The 20,231-nt window shown below is 52.5% G+C and overlaps 1 protein-coding gene across 1 annotated transcript in view; it reads right to left on the bottom strand.

Moving 5' to 3' along the window:
• Positions 1-294: 294 nt before the first annotated feature.
• The window catches only part of ALDH2 (aldehyde dehydrogenase 2 family member), a 31,220-nt gene continuing 11,283 nt past the window's right edge, over positions 295-20,231 (bottom strand). The window contains exons 2-13 of the mRNA XM_075533713.1: positions 18,109-18,213; positions 14,735-14,875; positions 14,393-14,472; positions 11,344-11,455; positions 10,824-10,952; positions 8,951-9,064; positions 8,253-8,355; positions 7,662-7,846; positions 4,826-4,990; positions 3,175-3,332; positions 1,960-2,074; positions 295-575 (exon numbers count right to left, since the gene is read on the bottom strand). Of these exons, the coding sequence (XP_075389828.1) occupies positions 543-575; positions 1,960-2,074; positions 3,175-3,332; positions 4,826-4,990; positions 7,662-7,846; positions 8,253-8,355; positions 8,951-9,064; positions 10,824-10,952; positions 11,344-11,455; positions 14,393-14,472; positions 14,735-14,875; positions 18,109-18,213 (1,440 nt within the window). The 3' untranslated portion in view covers positions 295-542. The remainder of the gene's footprint in view (positions 576-1,959; positions 2,075-3,174; positions 3,333-4,825; positions 4,991-7,661; positions 7,847-8,252; positions 8,356-8,950; positions 9,065-10,823; positions 10,953-11,343; positions 11,456-14,392; positions 14,473-14,734; positions 14,876-18,108; positions 18,214-20,231) is intronic.

The raw sequence follows: 20,231 nt of genomic DNA, 5'->3' as shown, positions 1-20,231 counted from the left end.
GAGAAAGAACAAACTGACTTTAGACTTCCAAACCCAACTCTCTCATCAATGATCCTGTCTCATTGGATCTAATCAAATATTTGAACTGGAGAAAAAAATAACTGAGGACCAACCTTAGAGGTAAGGTGTCTCCATCCTGGCTAACGTCCCTTCCTCTGAGGCCAGCCATCCACTTTGCTCCTTCCCCTGCCATCTCACCCAGCGGCCACCACGTCTTTGTTCACATGGTTCGTCACCCACAGGAGGGACTTCGAATGAGGAGGAGATACCCAAGAAGTATTGTTTTTAAGAAGTGTCGCGTTTAATGGTTTATAGTCTGGATTACACAGGTGTGAGCTGTTGCCTGATATTAGTAAAATTACAAGAAAAGGATTTTCTCTCCCCAAATGCAAGTTACATAAACGTAGCAGATGATGGTGCACGATACTAGATGATTTTGAATGCGAATTTTGTGGGTGGAATTTCTCTCTTGGCAAGCACACAGGAGTCCTTTCTCTTGGTCTTATTGCTGACCTCATCACACTGGGGGCCGGCATGGCTCTTCATGAGTTCTTCTGTGGGACCCGGACAGTGACCTATAAGAGGGGGTTCAGAGAAGCCATTTAATCTTTCTTCTCCCCTACCATCTGTAGGCACCCCCAACATGGTGCTGCCTGGGCAGAAGCAGGACCCAATAAGGTCCTATTGGGCCAATTGGCTAATCCCAGGTAACACCGGGGCTGTGCTCAGCAGGAGGGCACCCCACATTCCCGTGGCCCGGTGGTTCCCAACAGGCAATCAGGTCTCCCCAGAGACACTGGGCAATGTCTGGAGACATTTTGGGTTGCCACCACTGGAAGAGTTTGGGAGGTGGGAGGGTGGGGAGAGAGCGGGGATGATCTAATAGCATCTAGTGGTTAAGACCAAGGATATAGTTAAATGTCCTGCAATCAATGCACAGGGCAGCCCCCATGACAAAAAATGAGCTGCTTGTCACAGAATGTCTCCTCATTCTCAGGTCTTATTGGACTCTTGTATTGGACAAAGCCACCCCCCCTGCCCTCCCATCCCTCCGGCCCCCACCTCCATTTGTCTACCTCCCTCAGCTCCCCCGGCCAACGTTCTGGCAGAGTCCAGGGAGCCCATTTCTCTTCTCCTGGTTTCCCTTGTACTCATTGGAGAGAGGACCCCATTATTGCTTGAGGCCCCCTACCTTTTTATATTGATGAGTAAACAGATCTGATAATCTCTACATATGTCTCTATAGTTTTCAATGCGGGCTCATGCAGCAAAGATTTCTTTGTATCCTGGGTTTTTTGTTTTGTTTTTTTCCCACTTTAAAGGGTGGGTCTTTTCCCTACCGATAATTCTACCAGAAGCCCCACCATTTCTCCTGGCTGCCTGGTTCCTCCAGAGCCCGGACGTCATGCTGGGCATTTCGGCGACACTCTGCCCTTCCCTGATAGAGACAGTGTTCAATTAGCATTTCTGGAGCTCACACTTGCTTTGCATTTCCGGCAGATGCATTGGGCTGCTAACCTCAAGGTCAGCAGTTCAAACCCACCAGCTGCTCTGTGAGAGAAAGATGAGGCTTTCTACTCCAGTAAAGAGTTACAGTCTCAGAAACCCACAGGAGCAGTTCTACTCAGTCCTATAGGGTCACTATGAGTCGGCATCAATTTGATGGCAGTGAGTTTGGTTTTTGTGTATCTGATTAGTAATTTGGGATCCGCTCCTATCAGTGGCGTTGCCACGTCAAAGGCTGGGTGGGGTGGACGTGGGGCCTGCCAGCTATCCCGACCAAGCTGCCTCTTTCCATCCTCAGACTCCATAGCTGGGCACAGACCAGCCCGGCCAGCCAGGCAATGAATGACCATGCCTCCAGGGCCAGCCCCTTCACATTCTCCTCTGCAGCTTCCCCGGGACCTCAGGAGAAATGGTGAGAGACAGGGGCTCGGTGTGAGGGAGGGGCACACTCACGGTTTTCACTTCGGTGTACGCCTGCAGGCCGTACTCGCCCAGCTCGCGGCCGCTCCCAGACATCTTGTAGCCGCCGAAGGGAGCCTGCGCCCCAAACACATCGTAGCAGTTGACCCTGGAATTGGAAATGGTGGTGGTGGGTGCCGTCAGGTGGCTCTGACTCACAGTAGCTCTAGATGACAGGGTAGACCTGCCCCAGAGGGGTCTGCTTGGCGGAACTCTTTGCAGGGGTGGGTGGGCATCTCCCCTCTCCCTCGGAGCCCACCACCAGTCCCCCCCTTGCAGGTTAGCGCTGTCTATCTTTCCATGAGCAGCGGAGTGGGACTCCTTAGACTTGGAAATGAGACTCCAGAAATACCTCTCCCAAGGTATTATCACAACCTGTCCGTCTGCCCGCCCCCTCACCCACCCATTGTTCTAAACTCTCCAGGAGAAGGAGGGCCTAACTGCCTTTCCGGGTCAGTGGGCTGGCATGTTGTGGACATCTCGGGTACACGCAGTCTGCCACGTGTGGCCTTCTGTGCCAGGCTCCTCTCTCTGTTTTCGAGGTTCCTCCACGTGGCAGCCTGCATTCGGATCCCCATACCCTTGTGGCGCTGTAGCATGCCAGCGTGTGATCGCACCACATTGCATGTGTCCATTCAAACGTTCATGGGGCAATGGGGTCCTCTGCCCCTTTGACAACTGGGAAACGAGCTACAGAACCCACTGGTGGACCGGGTGGAGTGTGAGAGCGCCGGCTTGCAGGTCTCTCGGGTCTAGTCCAAGGATCCGTGGTTCTGGTCACATGGTCATTGTATATAACCCTTTAAAGTCTCAAAAACCCCACCGGGGCAGTTCTAATCCATCCTGGGCCTGTGATGAATCGACTCGCTGGCAGGGAGTTTTGTCTGTTTTTGGAGCGGATGTGAAAATAGATGCTAAACTGTAAGATCAGTATTCCAAACACATCTGCCCTCAACTCTGGTCCTCCAGCCTGATAACAGCGTGGTAAAGAGCCCCGACATCCAGCTGCCAACCCCCCAACCCCATTCAAGAGGATCATGGAGGGACACGTACATCACAAAGAAGTGGGACCACACTCTGTTCCAGGAGGATCAGGGACCAGCACCCCACATTCTGGGTTGGTGAGAGCGCTGGTGGACCCTTGCCCAGGTTGGGAGAGGATGCTGGGGTGGTGGGGTGGTGATGGTGGTGGTGTGTGTGTGTTCTTACCACACGGTGCCAGCCTGGAGGGCCTGGGACAGGTAATTGGCCTTGTCCAAGTCCTTGGTGAAGACAGCGGCAGCCAATCCGTACGTGGAATTGTTGGCCCTCCCGACGACCTCCTCGATGGTCTTGAACTTCAGCACCTGCATCACTGGTCCGAAGATCTGGAGTGAGAGAGCACAGGAGGAGAATGTACCAGGCAGGGATTCCCACTGCCCAGCATTCGCAGTGCTCACATCGAGCCCCCAGGCCCCTCCGCCACCCCTACAGTGCCGGGGGAGACAGGAGGCCCCCAAACACAGTGAAACACAAAGGGGAGGAGGCCAGCACGGACATGCCCTCTGTGTGCCACGGACTCATGGGCGCCATCTCATTTCTACACAGTCCTGCGTGCAGCGTGTGATTAGCGTGTGGCAGGCGGATTGCCTTGCGGAGACTTTTGCAGTCATCCGTCGAACGCTGCGTAGCTAGGTCCAAGGCAGCACTACGAGAGGTTGAGGAGACAGCTGTGGATAAAGCACAGTCTCTGCCCCCAGGAACGTTCCAAGCTGTTCTCACACTTTCCCTGCTCAGTCCCAGAGCATTTCTCCAAGGGACCCCGAGCCCCTCTTGGTCGAGAAGGGAGTTGAGAAGGCAGGACGTTGAGTAGCTGATACCAGGGGCTCAAGTAGAGCGCAAAGGTTTTGAGAAGGATGATGGCAACAATGTACAAATGTGCTTGACACCACAGATGGATGGATGGATGGATTGTGATAAGCATTGTACGAGCCCCTAATAAAGTGGTTAAGAACAAAAACAAACACACAAGTTCAAAGCAAAACAAAAGAATATTAAATCTCAGCAATCCAGAATATCGCTCAGGAATAAACTTGTGGGGCAGCTTGAGTGGTTATGAAAATTAGATGTTATTGGTTCATTTCCCATAAACTGTGGACTTTCACGATTAATCAGTAATAAATGGACCTTTGTCTTTTCAAAAAAAAAGAAAATAAGGCAGGATATCAGCTTGTGTCCCTTGGGGTGTCCCTGCTCTCAAACCCTCTGAGAATGGGGTGCTGGCAGGCTGCAGGGGGCCTGGCCCGTAGTGAGCACTCCGGCTCAGGCTCTGGGGTGGTGCTCCCAGGGTGCGCCCAGGAGGAGAACCTCAAAAAGACTGCCTGCGGGGAGGGCAGCCCGTACTCCTCCTGCCCGCCCAGCTTCTGGGAAGGCCACGATGGGCCAGGGACTTCAGCTCTGGACTCAAGGCTCACAGCAGTCAGATCACCAGGGCCTTGCAGGGGATGATAAGGTATCTAAAACGAGCCCCAGCTCCAGAGGAGGGTGAGATCATGCGGGAGGAATGGTCAATAACTTATCCTGAGCACAGAGGCTAAGTGGGTCCCTAAGTAATAAAACGTTTAATAGGCTGGTGGTTTGACACCACCCCGAGACACCCCAGAAGAAAGGCCTGTCCATCTGCTTCTCAAACGTGGGCCACCGAAGACCCCGTGCAGCTCTGATAAACTCTGACATGCGTGGAGTCCACCGAGTTGGCGTTGACTTAACAGCTGGTCACACAGAGGTGGGGTCAAGACCCAAAGCCACAGCGTCAAAATGCTGGGCTATTTCTCCCCGCTTCCCCAACAACCACTCCCTGGAGCCCTGGCGCCCCGCTCACTTCCTCCTTTGCGATGGTCATGCCGTCCTGCACGTCTCCAAAGACAGTGGGCTGGATGAAGTAGCCGCGGTCAGCAGCAGCGCCGCCCCCACACAGCAGCTTCGCCCCCTCCTGCTTCCCAGATTGGATATAGCCAAGGATCTTCTTAAACTGAGTTTCATTCACCTGCGGCAGAAGGAGCAGAGCTGTGCGGGATGCAGAGGGAGGTCGAGTCACCCCTCTCCCAAACCAGCCGTGAGAAGTGGGTCAAGGTCATGACTCAGCAAGACCGGGAAAAGGAACCCCAAGTGACCAAGAAACCTAAGAAAAGACTCCAGCACGTTAGTAATCAAACCATTGGACTTCTCAGTGACCAGATTAGCAGAAACTTACAATACGGATCAAATACCCCAACAGGTAGAGGATACCATCGCCTTGTGGTACAAGAGTGAAAATGGGGGTGCCGGGTGTAGAAGCAGCTAGCTATAGGGGGCTTCATAGAAGTATTAATCATCTTTTAATTCCACCCCCCTCATGAAAGTTTACAGCCCCCTCGTCTCCAAAAGCTCTAGATTACACTAACAAACTGAGGGCGGGATGTTTTATTCCTCCATCTTTTTATACCCAGAGGCCAGATTCACGTGTGAAATTCTAAGAGCTCCTGGGAGCGGGCTGAGGACTCAGGCCACGTCCTCCCACCTTTGCTCTATCTGCACCCTGAGGACCGCTCCTCTTGGATGTGCACACGCCTCAGCCCGTGCCCAAGCTCCACACACATGGCTGCCCTCGGCCCACCCTGGGGCTAGGGCTCGATCACCAGCCACACAGACCACGCAGGACTTGCAGCTGGGACGAGACTCTGGTGGGCCCAGAGTGGTCTGGGGACATGTGCAGGAGGGAGGTGATTCCCAGAGTGAGCTCTGGAAAGGAGAGGCCTGGGGGAGGAGAGGCCTGGAGATGGCCAAGATAGGGCAGTGAAGGAATTAAGACCAGATGTGGGAAAGTGGCAGGAAACAAGCTTTCTTATTTTATTCCATTTTTAAAAATTCATCTTGTATCTAAAAATCACATTTTGTTGATCATACATTTCTATTAAAAATGAAAAGCATAACTCCCCCCCCCGGGGGGCGTGGGGAATGAACAACAGAAAAGTAGGTGAAGGGAGACAGTGGTCGGTGTGAGATATGAAAATAATAATACCAGTATTTTATAATTTATCAAGGGGAGGGGAGAAAGGGGAGCTGATAACCAAGAGCGCAAATAGCAAGTAAATGTTTAGAAAAAGATGATGGCAACGTATGTACAAATATGCTTGATACAATTGATGTATGGAATGTTATAAGAGCTGTACGAGCCCCCAGTAAAGTGAATAAAAGAAAAATTTTTTAATGAAAATCACTTAACATAAAAACTCACCATTTTCATCATTTTCAAGTGCACAATGCCGTGGACTTTAAGATATTCACAATGATGGGCACCTACCCGTCCCTGTCTAATTGCAGGACATTTTCAATACCGCAAGAATAAGCCTTATACCTGTCAGAACTGATGTCCATCCCCCATCTCCAAACCCTGTGGTTGTTGGGTGCCACCCAGTCAAGCCCTGACCCATAGCGGCCACATACACAGATCGAAACCCTGCCCACTCCTACACCATCCTCACAATCACTCCTCTGCCTGAGCCATGATGCAGCCACTGTGTCCGTCCACCTCTCTGAGGGCCTTCCTCTGTTTCGCTGCTCCTCCACTTTACCAAACATGATGTCCTTCTCCAGAGCCTGGTCTCCCCGGACAATATGTCCAACGCATGTACGATACAGTCTTGCCACCCTTGCCTCCAAGGAGCACTCTGGCCTTACTTCTTCCGACACAGATCGGGTTGTCTTTTTAGCAGTCCACAGTCCTTTCAGTATTCTTCTCTAGAGCCACGATTCAAATGCATCGATTCTACTCAGTCTTCCTTCTTCAGTGCCCGCCTCCAGTGCCTGGACCACTACTAATCTGCTTTCTTCCATGGAACCCACAACACATGGCCTGTCAGGCCTGCTCTCTGTCACTCAGCATCACGTTTGAGAGTTTCACTTACTACACCAAGACTGCGTGTCTCCTTAACCCTTATGTTTGAGTCATCCTCCGTTGTATGGAAGTACCACCCCGTGTTCCTCCACTTATCCGTGGATGCACATCTGATCTAGTCCCACCTCTTGCCTCTTGTAACTGGAGCTGCCACGAACACAGGTGGACAAGCCTCTGCTGGAGTCCCTGCTTCTCTGGGCCAGGGGCGAGTCTTAGTTTAATCCACTGAGGAACTGCCAAACTGTACATTCCATTTTTGGATTCACGATTATTACTGACTATACTTCTATGGAATTTAAAGGAACAAGAGCTCCCTAGCCTCACCCACGCCATGGCCCTCGGCCCTGCTCCCCAGAGATAGCCACGGCTGGCACACCTGTGGCCGACATCCAAGAAACGCACCTTCATTTTTGCACAGCCTCTCCTAGCACCTGTCCTATTTGTACAGTTTACAAAGTGCCCAAAACAAACGGGCTTGGCCTCAAGTCCGTTCTGACTCAACAGTGCCCCTACAGGACAGAGAACTGCCCGCAGGGTTTCTGAGACTGGAAACGTGTGGGAGCAGTCAGTCTCATTTCACATCAATGCTACAGCTGAACGGCTGGTGGGTTTGAACCAATAACCTAGCAGTGGGCAGCCCAATGCCTAACCCGCTGCACCACCAGGGGTCCTTACTCAGTCTTTCATTTCCACAGCCACCTGGAGTTAGGGAGGGTGGGCTTTACAGAGGCTCGGGGAGGGGCCAGCGGTGAGGCAGTGCCACCGCTGCTGCCCGGCTTACCTGCGGCCCCTGCTCGGTCTGGCTGTCAAAGGGGTCCCCAACCACCCGAGACTTGGCCCGGGCAACGCTGCGCTCCAGGAACTCGGAGTACACGTCCTCCTGCACGAAGGTCCGGGAGCCGGCGCAGCAGCACTGGCCCTGGTTGAAGAACAGGGCGAAGTGGGCCTGCTCCACGGCGTGGTCCACTGCAGACATGGGCAGAAAGGTGGTGTGAGCCGGGAGGATGAGGGCCCGGCACTGGGCCCATCCAGGAGCCATGTGCTCACTTAACCTCCCCCTCCCCCCACGCCCCGCCCCATTCCAGGGTCTGGGCCTCCATAGAGGAGGCAGTAATGGCGGGCAGGGAATACCACCTAGAACCCCATGGGAACCCGCCTACCCTGCTGTGGCCAGATCTGGGAGGAAGTGGGGGCCAGGGAGAAGTCTGGTCAGAGACAACGTGCTGGCAGTTAGGCAACAATGTGGCTCAGCCTGGCTGGATTCCAGGAAGGGATATGAAAGGCTGGGCAAGAAGCCCAGTCACACCGTGGCCAGAGGTCCCAGGGGTAGGGAGTTTGAGGCTGACTCCCTCCGTCCACCCAGGGAGCTTACTGTCTGCGTCTGACATGATGATGTTGGGGCTCTTTCCCCCCAGCTCCAGGGTCACCCTCTTGAGGTTGCTGCTCCCTGCAGCCACTTGGATTAGATGGCCAACCTCGGAGAAACAGAAAGAGAAACACGCTATCAGAGAGAGAGTGTGTGTGTGTGTGTGTTTAAGCATGGGTGTATAAAGAACAGAGGAGCCCCCAAACTTGAGAAGGCGGTTGGATGACAAGAGAGTTAAGCAATTCCCCGATGCAGCCATTCATTCACCACAGCTTCCCCTCCACATGGAGCCCCAGGACATGACACCAGTCCGAGCCGTAGTCATTGCTGCGTGGCGTCTGCTCACAGCACACACTGTGCCTCACGCTGTGTGTGTGAGACCCCCTCCCTTTCTCAAGCCCAAGCTCTTAAGCACCATGTAGTGCCAGTCAAGGGGTCTGGCACTCAAAGGCCACGCGGAGGGGCTCGGACCTTTGTAAAATCAGAGTTTCTATTCCGCCTGGGATGCTGGGCTGGCCCTCCCCCAGGAACTGTTGGGTTGTCCTCCCAAGCACGGATGGCTCGGCCCTGCCCCGTCATCCATCCCTAGCGCAGCCACGAGCACCTTGGCGCAAACTCCTGGGGATAGAAACCCCACACCCAGCGGCTAACCACAATGGGTCACTCGTTGAGGACGGGGGTCGGAAATGCCTGGGATCACTCACCTCAGTGGAGCCGGTGAACGCCACCTTGTCCACCTCATTGTGGGAAGCGATGGCGGCTCCGGCGGTTGGGCCAAATCCAGGAATAATGTTGACCACGCCAGGGGGAAAGCCAGCCTGTGGGTCAACAGCCAGAGGGCACTGTGAGTCCATTCTCTCTAAAGAGCCAGGCATTGGGGCAAGGGCAGGGAAAATTCACCCTTAAAAGAAGAGGCGTTCTAAGTTCGATGGTGGGTCGTTCCCCCCTCCACCCCACCCCCACTTCGGAGACACAATGAAGCCTAACCCCTGGCACCTGTGACTGTGATTTTGGAATGAGCATCTTAGCAGAGGTGACTAGTGAGCATGAAGCTCCTGGACATAGGTGGGGCCCTCACTCAAGATGCCTGGTGTCCTTAGGCATGCAGGGCAAGAGGGCAATAGAAATGTAGAGGAAGACAGACTTGTGCAGATGGATCAGAGTACAGTGTGGACGCCACAGGCCAGCAGCGCCCAGGGCTGCTGGGACCCATGAGGAGCTAGGAAGAGGTAAGAGCAGCTCTTCCAGTAGGTCAGTGGTTCTCAACCTTCCTAATGCCTCAACCCTTGAATACAGTTCATGTTGGGGTGACCCCCAACCATCACATTATTTTTGTTGCTACTTCATCACTGTCATTTTGCTACTGTGATGAATCGGCCAACCCCTGTGAAAGGGCTGTTTAATCCCCAAAGGGGTCGTGACCCACAGGTTGAGAACCGCTGCTATAGGACCCCCAGGGAGAGCAGGCCCTGCCAACACCCAGACTCGAACCTGCCAGCCTCCGCAGCTGCAGGCAGGACACTGTGTTCAGCTCATGGTACTTTGAGACATCGGCCCTTAGGAGTAGGACAGCGCTGAGACAGTGTCACAGCACCTGGCAAAGGAACCCCACGCGGCAGTGACAAGAAGCTCGATGATCGGAGTCTCTTGTGATTGGTGCGCCACCCCGCGCCCTCCCCAACAAGACATTCATGGGGAACAAAGGTGGGCAAACTGCAGCTCCACAGTCATATGGGGCTCTTCCAGGAGGTACGTGTGACTGAAGTAAAACTCAACATGAAAAATACATTTATGGCCCTCGAAATAAGTTTTAAATTGCAGTGAGGGTTGGGATGGGCTCTTCCATCTCAAAAGTTTGCAGACCGCAGATTTAGAACGATGATTTTCACCCTTCAAAAGGGATCTTGCAGGGGCACCCTTGCAGGCGGAAGCCAGGCTGTGAGCCAACAGCCAGAAGACACCATGCATCAGTTTGCTCTAAAGCAATGGTTCTCCACCTGTGGGTCGTGACCCCTTTGGGGGGGGGTTTGAACGGCCCTTTCACAGGGGTCACCTAAGACCATCGGAGAACACATATTTCCGATGGCCTTAGGAACCAAGACACCGCTCCTCTAGCCATCTCCAGGAGGGTCTGCCCACCTGCAGATACGCCCACCTACAAGTACCCGGCGTGAAGACTGTTACCCATGCTCCACCATGCTTCAAGACAATATTTCATTGAGTTGTCCTTAGAAATCAATATTTCACAATATGTAATTACACACTGCTTCTGTGATTAATCACTATGCTTTAATTATGTTCAATTTGTAACAATGAAAATACATCCCGTATATCAGATAGTTACATGATGACTCATAACAGTAACAAATGACAGGAAGCAGCAACAAAAATAATTTTATGGTTGGAGCCACAACGTGAGGAAGGCTGAGAACCACTGCTCCGAAGAGTCTGTTCTGAAGAGTCTGGTCAGGGTGGGAGGGCCCGTCCCTGCTCTGTTCCCACCCCTCCAACCCCGTGACCCCTCTTCAGACCCCTACCCAGGGCATTTAGAGCAGAAGGGGGACATAAGCGACCCACCTCCTTGATCAGATTGGCCACGTAGAGGGCGGTGAGTGGCGTCTGCTCAGCTACCTTCATCACAACCACGTTGCCGGTCGCCAGGGCCGGGCCCAGTTTCCATGCTTGCATCAGGAGCGGGAAGTTCCACTGCAAGGTACCCCAGCCCCCCCGGGAACAGACGCCCCCTCAGAGAGCTTCAACAGCCGGCGGCACCCCACAGCAGGAAGGTGGGCTCGGTGTTCTTAGAAACCCAGGTGCTCCCCACACAATGTAAGACACATGCACGAGGCAGGACTGCCTTCTCTGGACCCGGCACCGGGAGAATCCCTTATGAGGCACACCCACTCAACCCTCCGTACCCGCCTAAGGCAGGACCCAGCGCTCCGAGGAGGAAAGTGAGGCGTGTGGGGATCAGTCAACAAATGGCAGGGCTGGGCCTCCTGCCCCCAACCCACTCAGCCCCACACGTTTTCAGGGGGATCTCACTTCTGGTTTCCAGACAAAGAAGGGCCAGGTCACCCAGAGGGCCAGCACTCACCGGGATGATCTGCCCACACACGCCCACCGGCTCATGACGGGTGTAGGTGAAGAAGTCCCCATCGATAGGAATGGTTTTTCCATGGTACTTATCGGCCCAGCCGGCATAATAGCTTAAAAAAAAAAGGCAAATAAAAGATCTTCAATCAATCAACAAGTATGAGGGAACTCTGGCAGAAAATTAGGTGGAAAAAAAACAACAACCAAGACACAGGCAAACTAGCCGCAACTTGTACCGATCTAATAGAGATTGGCTTTGGGCTTTTTCCCAGGGAGGCTTAAATAACCACTCTTTGCCAAGCAACCACTGTGCATCAGAATCTGAAGCAGTGCTTGTTAAAAACACCTAGTTCCTGCTGCCTAGCCAGGACTGAAGCCCGGGATGCTGTATTTTAGACCCCCAGGCTGTTAAGGCATCGCAAACACAGCACCAGCCCAGCGCCAATCCACCAGCCAGCGGCTGACAACCTCACACTGAGTCTGGCACAGATGTATGCAGAGCTCTGGGCTACACACCAAACGGCCACAGAAATGAAAGACAGTACCGCTGAAGCCCCATCACCCAGCCGTCATAAAGTCTATTTCAAGTCATGGAGACTCCGTGCCCAGCAAGGACACAGCCGCCCCGTCCAGCACCATCTTCACCGCCATGGTCTGCTCGGACCCACGGCATGCTTTTGAGGGCCTTCAGACCTAGTCAGCTCCTCTGCCAGCACGCTGCATTAGAGAGCTTTCACTTGGAGATCCCCAGGCCTTTCTTCCTCGTCTTTGGTAAGTCAGGAAGCTCTGTTGCAACTTGTCCATCCTGGGTGACCCTGCTGGTATTCCAAGTCCCAGTGGCACCACGGCACCACGAAAGCCTACACTGCCATATGAGACGTCGAGAGACAGGCGGATCTAGACACAGAGGGACACAAGCGACGGGAGAGCACCGACAAGGGGAGTGTGGAAAAGGAGAGCCCTGGGTGTGCAGTGGGTGATGGTGTACGTTTGGGCGGGGTGGAGGTGAAGGGTGTGAGACCTGAGAGCAGATCTTGGAAAGGAGTGGCATCTTGCTTGGGTAGGCTGAGGATCAGGCCGATGTGAATTTGAACGATGTATTTGTGACTCCAGAAGAAAACACAGCCAGGGTGTTGCCGGCCTAGTCCACTGAACGCATCGCCCACCACACCCTTCCTCTCCAGATCTGGATCTTTTGCGATAAGTATGGTTTATATTGCATGAGGTTTGTCCCCCTCGGTCGCTTAATCAAACCAAGACACACGGCCAACTCAGGAAAGGCCGCGCTCACCCTCTGGGCTGGGGGTGTGCTCACGCGGCAGGGTGATTGCACAGTGGCAGCACGGGCATTTGGGGCAGTTCCACTGCTGGTGCGGCGATGCTGTCTCACAGCATCACCTAAGACAGAGCAGAACAGTCGTGCGCGGGGTTTCTGAGACTGCGAATCTTGTACAGCAGCAGACAGCCTCATCTTTCTCCAAAAGTGTGGCTGGTGGGTTTGAACTGCTAACTGTGTGGTTAGCAGCCCAAATGCGTAGCCCACTGTGCAGACAATCCTTTGTCATGGGAGACCCTCCTCTGTGCTGTCAGATGGTTAGCAAGCACTATTAGCTCCTAACCCCTAGACGCCAGCAGAACTCCTCACCAGATGTGATCCCCAAAATGTGTCCCCACAGTGCCGAGCGTAACCTGGGGGCACAAGCGGTCGGGTGGAGGACCCCGGCTATAGACTATAAGTGCCGTTTTGTTACCCAGCCCCTGTTCTTCGTCCCTACCACCTCCCCCGCCCGCCCACACAGTCACTGGGGGAGCAGCCAGCATTTGTAGACTGATCTGTCCACTCTTATCACAGCTATGCAGACTCAAGGCCAGCCAGTCGGGGTCCCTCCCCCCGTGGGAATTTGGCAGCAGGCTAAAAGATCGCAGCTTAGTCGGCTTGGATCTCAAATGCAGAAGAAAGCCCAGAAGCTGTGGGCAGCCAGTTTCCAACACGTGGTACTAGTACCAAAGGAGACAGCGTGCGGCGTGAGAGAAGAATGACCAGGTGGGCAGAGAGGGGTAGCTGCTAGCCAGTGACATGTGCGGGATTCCAACATTCCCGTTCTCTCTGCGTTGCTTTAAATTAAGCTGTTTCTGATTACAGGTGTCTGTTACTTGTGATCCAAAGCTCACGTTTCTCTTAACAATAGGACACAATAAAGATTAGAGAAGCTATCACAAAGCAGAGAACGCCTAAATAACAGAATTAACAAAACCAGGAGTTGGGTTTTTTTTTCCTTGTAAGTCAATACATAAAATTGACAAACTAAGGAAAAAGCAAGAGAGGGAGGACACAAATTACTGAAATCAGTAACTGAGAATGCGAACATTACTACTGACCCTACAGAAATGTAAAGAACCTGTGAGCACTGTATGAACAGCTAATCATATTTCGACAAGTTAGATAACCCAGCAGTTCAAAGCTGCCTCTCCTCAGGAGAAACCCGGGGCTTTCTACTCCCATAAAGAGTTACAGTCTCGGAAACCCGCAGGGGCAGTTCTACGTGTCCTACAAGGTCATCGATTCAACAATGTGGCTTGGAGCTCATAGGAGCCCTGACAGTGCAATAGTTTCAGCATCGGATCAAAGGGGCGTCGGTTTGAATGCGTCACCCTCTCCTTGGGAAGAAGGTGTCGAGGTTGCTTTCCATGAAGGTTGCAGGCTTGGACACATTCCAAGGCAGTTCTACTCTGTCCCAAAAGTTCACCATGAGTCAATAGTAACTTGATGGCAGGGGATTTGAATCTACTGGCCAGTGAAAAGGAGAAATCTCCAGTAACACACAAATTACTCAACTGGTTCACAAAGAAATAGAAAATGTTTCTGATTAAGTTACCATTTTTGATCTTGAAGGATTTTCCCAAAGCGAGCAGAGTCTAAGTGAAGGCCTGGTCTCTAAATCCTATGAACGGCGTCTTTAGGGTGGCCATGCTATGTCTACGGCCCCAGAACTACTCCCATCCCTCTGGCACCAATAACATAAGGCGGAACAGGAAGCTTGAGTCCTTACCGGAGACATTTGATGACCATGTCCAAATCCACCAGGTAGGAGATGACATAGGGCTTGCCATTGTCCAGGGTCTCCAAAGCCTGGGCAAAGCAAAAGGAGGTGAGCACAGGGTTGGTGGCTTGGGAGGAAACAAGGCCAACGGGTTGACCAACAGCTGAGACATAGACAAAGAAGCTGTTAGGAACCTGGATGAGAGGCACTTTTGTGCCGATGGATGTCACTGGCCAATAGGTGTGCTGATTGCAGAGGTATAACCAAAAGGCATCCACCCCCGGCCCCATGATCAGAGATCCTGGAGGCTACCCAGAATGCTACAGGGACGAAGGCTGAGGACTGACTCACGGCCAGGTAGGTCCGGTCTCGTTCAATCAGATCGGCCAAGCGGTTCAGCAAGCGACCCCTCTCAGACGCATCCATCCGACGCCAGGGTGAGCCCAGCTGGAACGCAGCCCGGGCAGCCTGCACTGCCTTGTCCACATCAACCTGGAAAATATCCATGATGGCATTCCAAGCTTTCTCTTCCACAACTGCCAAGTGCCGCCCATCCCACAGCCAAGCACCCTCGCCTCCCCCTCCACCCCGCCTCCCGCTCAGGCCTCAGGCCACACAGTAAGAAATCCCTTGTGTACCAGTCTCTCAGAGGACCCTCCCCTTCCTATTTCAAAGGGGTCCCGCTTAGCAAGCTCAGCCTTCAGGAGCGACAGGGCAGACTAATACAACCTTCTTCTTCTATTCAGTGTTAAGGGTGGGTGGGTGAGTGGGAGTGGGGTGGGGTGTGTGTGTGTGTTGTGTTTGTTTTGAAGAATCCCTTTGATTTCTGTGTTTTTGTTTCATTTCACAATTTCTCAGTCTTCAGGAGAGAGGCCCTCAGGGTCACTGCTGGGAAGCTGACCCTTTTGCCCTCCTCCTAGCCAAGGAAGCCAGCAGAACTCACCATTCTCTCTGCAAGGACAAAGACAGGCATTTGCCAAGAAATGCCAGTCTGAAAACCTATCCATCACTCCTTGGAGACAGTAAAATACAAACAACTCAACTTGGGGAGACAGTAAAATACACACAAGTCAACTCGCATTTTTCCTATAGGAGATGCCTATCAGGAGGCAGGAAGCACCGTTTTCGTTACTATAAACACACCTCCCACTAGATAACCCCACACCCCTGAAACTTGTCCAATATGCTCTCGGCAAAGGGAGAAAATCCTTCTGCGTGAAGGCTAAGGGCTACTTTGACGGAGGGTAGGAAGCATTCTTGAATGGTTTCCTGTGCTTTCTCTACTAAAAATGAAAGGCTTTCAGGAAGAGTATATGACACAAGAACTAATTTTTTAATTACCATGATCATGTATAATTCAAACAAGATTTTCAGACAGTCCCCAGGTTCCTGGCGTCTGAATTACAGACAATCCTACTTGCCCTTTACTGTGGGGCTTCCCACGGGTTGTCATGGCTGACACACTGAAATGGGAACAGACCTGAATTTTCACAAGCTGGGTGACTCGGCATGGCAACCGAAGGGGAAGTCTTACTAGTCAAAGCCCTGGAACAGGAGACTCAGAAGAGGTGTGGCGAGCCCTTGGGAGCCTGATGTGCACACACGCGTGAGACTGGATTTCCGCAGCCACGCACAGCCAGACTCACTCCAAGCAGCCAGGCTGGCGCCAACTTGGAGCCGAGTACAGGGTGCCGCCATCTTGGGCAGGGCTGTTTTGCCAGTAGTTCAAAGTCCCCCTAATTTCATGTTATGCAAATTTGCCCTCACTTTGAAATGGACTGAACCAAGTCTCACTTCAGACTATTGCTTCAACCCTGTAGCTTCGTTTGTACAAGGGCAGTGTTTCCGTCACTGAAAAGCTTCCAGCCGTTTCTTGCACTAAAGTCAGGCTAAGAAAGAACCAACCCTAGGCACCCGTTCCAACGGCCTTAAAGACACAGTTCGGAACTGATCCTGTTTGTCACCCAAGGACTGCTTATATCACCGGCCCCCCACCCCCTGCCCCCTGAGCAAGAGCTCAGAAGACTCAAATTCTAGTCTAGCAGACTTCTTTCATGACTTCTGTCTAGCTGTGCACCCACCCCACCTGACTTTCACTTTTCAGGACTGGGGAACAGAGAACGGGTCAGATGTTCCCTCACATTCACTCGCCAGTCTACAAGCCCCCAACTGTATAGACATGACCCACACCGGGGACAGGCTAGTACGGTTCTACCTTTTCTACAGGGAAGAGCATGTGTGCATTCATGGACTCAGTTTGTAAAGGGGTGAAAAGGCACGTGGCAAAGTCTCAACCACACAACAGAACGCGAAACATCATCGTCGAGGGGGTGGTCACCCAGCATAATGTAATCAGGGTCACCAAACTGTACGTAAAACAATGTTGAAAGGACAAACATTTGGTTATATACACAGTATGCGTCTGTGGGATTATAAACAGATTCTTCCCCAGCTTTGTCTCCCCCAAAGACAAGCCAAACATTAGAGGCTGTTTGCCAGCACATGGTGGGAGGTCAGATGCATACAGCCTCCAGACTACTGTCTGGGCCCACCACAGGTAGGGCCCCCTCCCTGCTGTTAAGGACAATGGGCTACTTCTCCCTAAAGTCTGGTTCCTGTAGGTGGGGTTCACACCCTATTGATAATGGTTTCTGTGGAGATCCAGAGGTCAAACTTGCTCAATAACATCTAAAGTCAGTCTGCCATCCTGAATCTGGAATCCATCCATCTTGTCACATGTGTGCCCTTAATCCCTCCCCTTCCTATAGTGCATGTACCCCTAGGTTGTCCCCTCCCATTACTGTATTACCTGTAGTACAACCCCTTCCTGTGATATATGTCTTTACCTGTAATTAGGGGGCTTTCATGTCCCCCAAAGATATATAAGCCTGGGTTAGCAATAAAGAGCTCTCTCCCTGGCTCTCCACTCCCCCTTCCCCTCTCCTGGTCCTTGCTCCCCTTGTCCTCCTCCCCTCCCCCTCTCTCCTGCCCTCAGGTGGGTCTCCCATCTCCACATGGACCACCAAGAGGGGTTTAGGTGTGTCTGACTCCATTATTTCAATCTCTCTTTTATCTCTCCCTATTCTCTATGACTTTATATATATACATATATATTTAACCATACAATTGCGTCTATGGAACCGCGATTAGTTGGGGCGGAGGGGTCTTGCCTTTCCCCACTTGCGGTGAAGTACCCTAAGGCTCATGTGCTAACCTGCTGACTCTCACGTCTGTCTTTTTCTTAAGCTCGCTACTTCTGCATTAGTTGTTCCACCCAGGGCCACCAGATTCAAACTGTTGGCAGGCGGGCTGCGGCCCACCCCCATAAGGAATACCAGTGGGAAGTTCCCTAGCTGTTCATTCCCCTCCCCCCACCCCCACCAGGGTGGGCAGCTGTGATTGGACACGAAAAGTCACCCGCTCCACTCGTGGCTGGTAGCTTTATACACCGGAGTTTCAGTAGCGCTCTGACCGAGAGACATTGAGCAAGAGCTGACTCATGGTCACTGGCTCCAATACACCATCTCATTCCACCAGTATGGTGCGGTCCTGACTGACTTGGAAACAAGGCACGACAGTGTATGTGGATAGATAGATAGATAGATAGATAGATAGATAGATAGATAGATAGATAGATAGATAAATTACCATACTAATAAATGAAGTTACCCTTGCCATCCCTCACCCCGCTCACCCTCACCCTGGTGTACGCAATGGGTTCTCACCTTGTCCCCTTCGGCCACCTGACAGATGACCTCTCCAGTGGATGGGTTGACGGTGGGGAAGGTTTTCTTGCTGACAGCATCGTGCCATTCATTGTCTATAAAGATCTACAGGGGGAAAGAAAAGAGTTCAAGAGTTCAAGACTGACGCCAGCGATGGAATCACACTAGCCAAATAGAAACCCTCGAATTTGCCTCAGAGCGGAGGAGCCGAGGGGTTAAAGACAGGCAGTGGAGTATCTGAGTTGGAGTGCCCACCTGGCCACTTCAGGCTAAGTGACCTCCATCAAGTCATCTGACCTTTTGTGCTTTGGTTTATTTTATCTGAAAAATGAAGAAAGGTTCCTGCCCAGTTGTGTAACAAACTGTTAGGCAGATAGGCAGGGATGGGATGTCCATTGACGCATGCCCAGGAGAGCCAAGCATAGAACAAAAGCCTAGGTTTTCCCGCCGGTGGGCATTGGATGGGCGTTAAACCTGGATGAGCCCACCTGGGCCAGGTGATTGCAATTCAGCCAATGGGATCGACCTGGGGTCGTCCACCACACCTCCCCCTGCAATCCTTGAAAAGGCAGGAGCCGGGGGAGAGAGGAGAGAAACTGGGAAAGAACTGGGGAGAGAACTTGAGATAGTCCTTTTTGGAGGAAAACTTGGGAGAGAGATCTTTGCGTGACCCCGAGCAGTCTCTGCCAGGCTGCATGGTCGGAAGGAATCCTATGGGTGCCGCAAAAAACCTGACGCTTCTTTTAACTCTCGTTAAATTCACTTGGATCACGAGCCAGGCTTTGGCGTGAATTATTTCTCGTGCGGAGACAAGGACCACCGAGGTGTAACTCTAGCCCGGAGAGAGAGATCTCACAAAACCACTCCATAACTCAGTAACTGCCAATTTGTATTATTATCTTCTCTCAGTGAGTCTGTTGACTGGGACCAGCTGGGCTCTCTCCCGTGGTTACTGTCTTCAGAAGGCTGGACTGGAGTCATCTGAGGGCTCAATGGGGCTGGATGGGCAAGAAGGCCCCTCACTCACACGTCGGGCAGGTAACTCTCCAAGTGGCTAGCTTGGGCTTCCTGGATGCATGGTGGTCTCAGGGTAACTGGGCTTGTTAAATGGCAGCTGGCTTCCACAGGTCAGTCTTGTTCTAAAAGACCCCAGCAGAGCCTGGAAGACCCAGCTTCAGAAGTTCCGATGGCGAAAAGAAGTGACCACAGTCAGACAGGCTTGAAATCACTTCCACCTCTCCTTGAGAAGAGAAGCAAAGTGTGTGTAACCCTCTTTCCTCTAAAACACGACCACATGAGGCCGTTGTGGGGACTCAAGTCGATTATTCTTTCATGCATTCAGCAAAAGGGAACACCTACTATGTGCCCAGTGCTGTGCTGGAGGCTGAGGACCGAGTGAAGAACAAAATCAAGGAGGACCCTGCTCTCGTGAAAGCAACAGACAAGAAACAAAACAAACTTGCTGCCATCCAAGCAATGCTGACTCGTAGCAAACCCAGCCCCCCACCCCACCCCACCCCACCCCTTGTGGATTTCTGAGACCCTAACTGTTTACGGGAGTAGAAAGCCCAGTCTTTCTCCCGAGGAACTGCCGGTGGTTTTGCACTACCAACCACGTGGCTCTAGGCTCAAATGAGTAACCACGAAGCCACCAGGGCATCCTCATGAAGATAAAGAAGCAAACAAATGCCGACAAAAGCTTCAGACTGTAACAGTAAGCCTGGAGGAGAAAGCCAGCTTGCTTCATTGATATGGATGGGGATGGAGATGGGGATGGGGATGGGGATGGGGGTGGGGATGGGGATGGGGATGGAGATGGGGATGGGGATGGAGATGGGGATGGAGATGGGGATGGGGATGGGGATGGGGATGGAGATGGGGATGGGGCAGTCACTAAGGGCCACACTGGACCTGCTCCCTGCCTGAGGAGGAGCCAGCCATCACAAGTGACAGAGGGCCAGTGGTCCAGGTAGCAGGGCTGACCAAGTCCAGAGGCCCTGGGGCAGGTAAGGAGAAAAAGCAAACGTGAGCAGAGTTCGTGGTGAACCTGGAAGGAAGTGATAAGATAAGAGCTCAGAGCAGGGTGCATTTTTTATTTGGGGACGCCTGGCCCATAGTTCAGA

Source organism: Tenrec ecaudatus, chromosome 16, assembly GCF_050624435.1.
Source record: "Tenrec ecaudatus isolate mTenEca1 chromosome 16, mTenEca1.hap1, whole genome shotgun sequence".
NCBI lineage: Eukaryota > Metazoa > Chordata > Mammalia > Afrosoricida > Tenrecidae > Tenrec > Tenrec ecaudatus.
The sequence above is the reverse complement of the archived record's forward strand: the minus strand, read 5'-3'. Positions and strand labels throughout refer to the sequence as shown.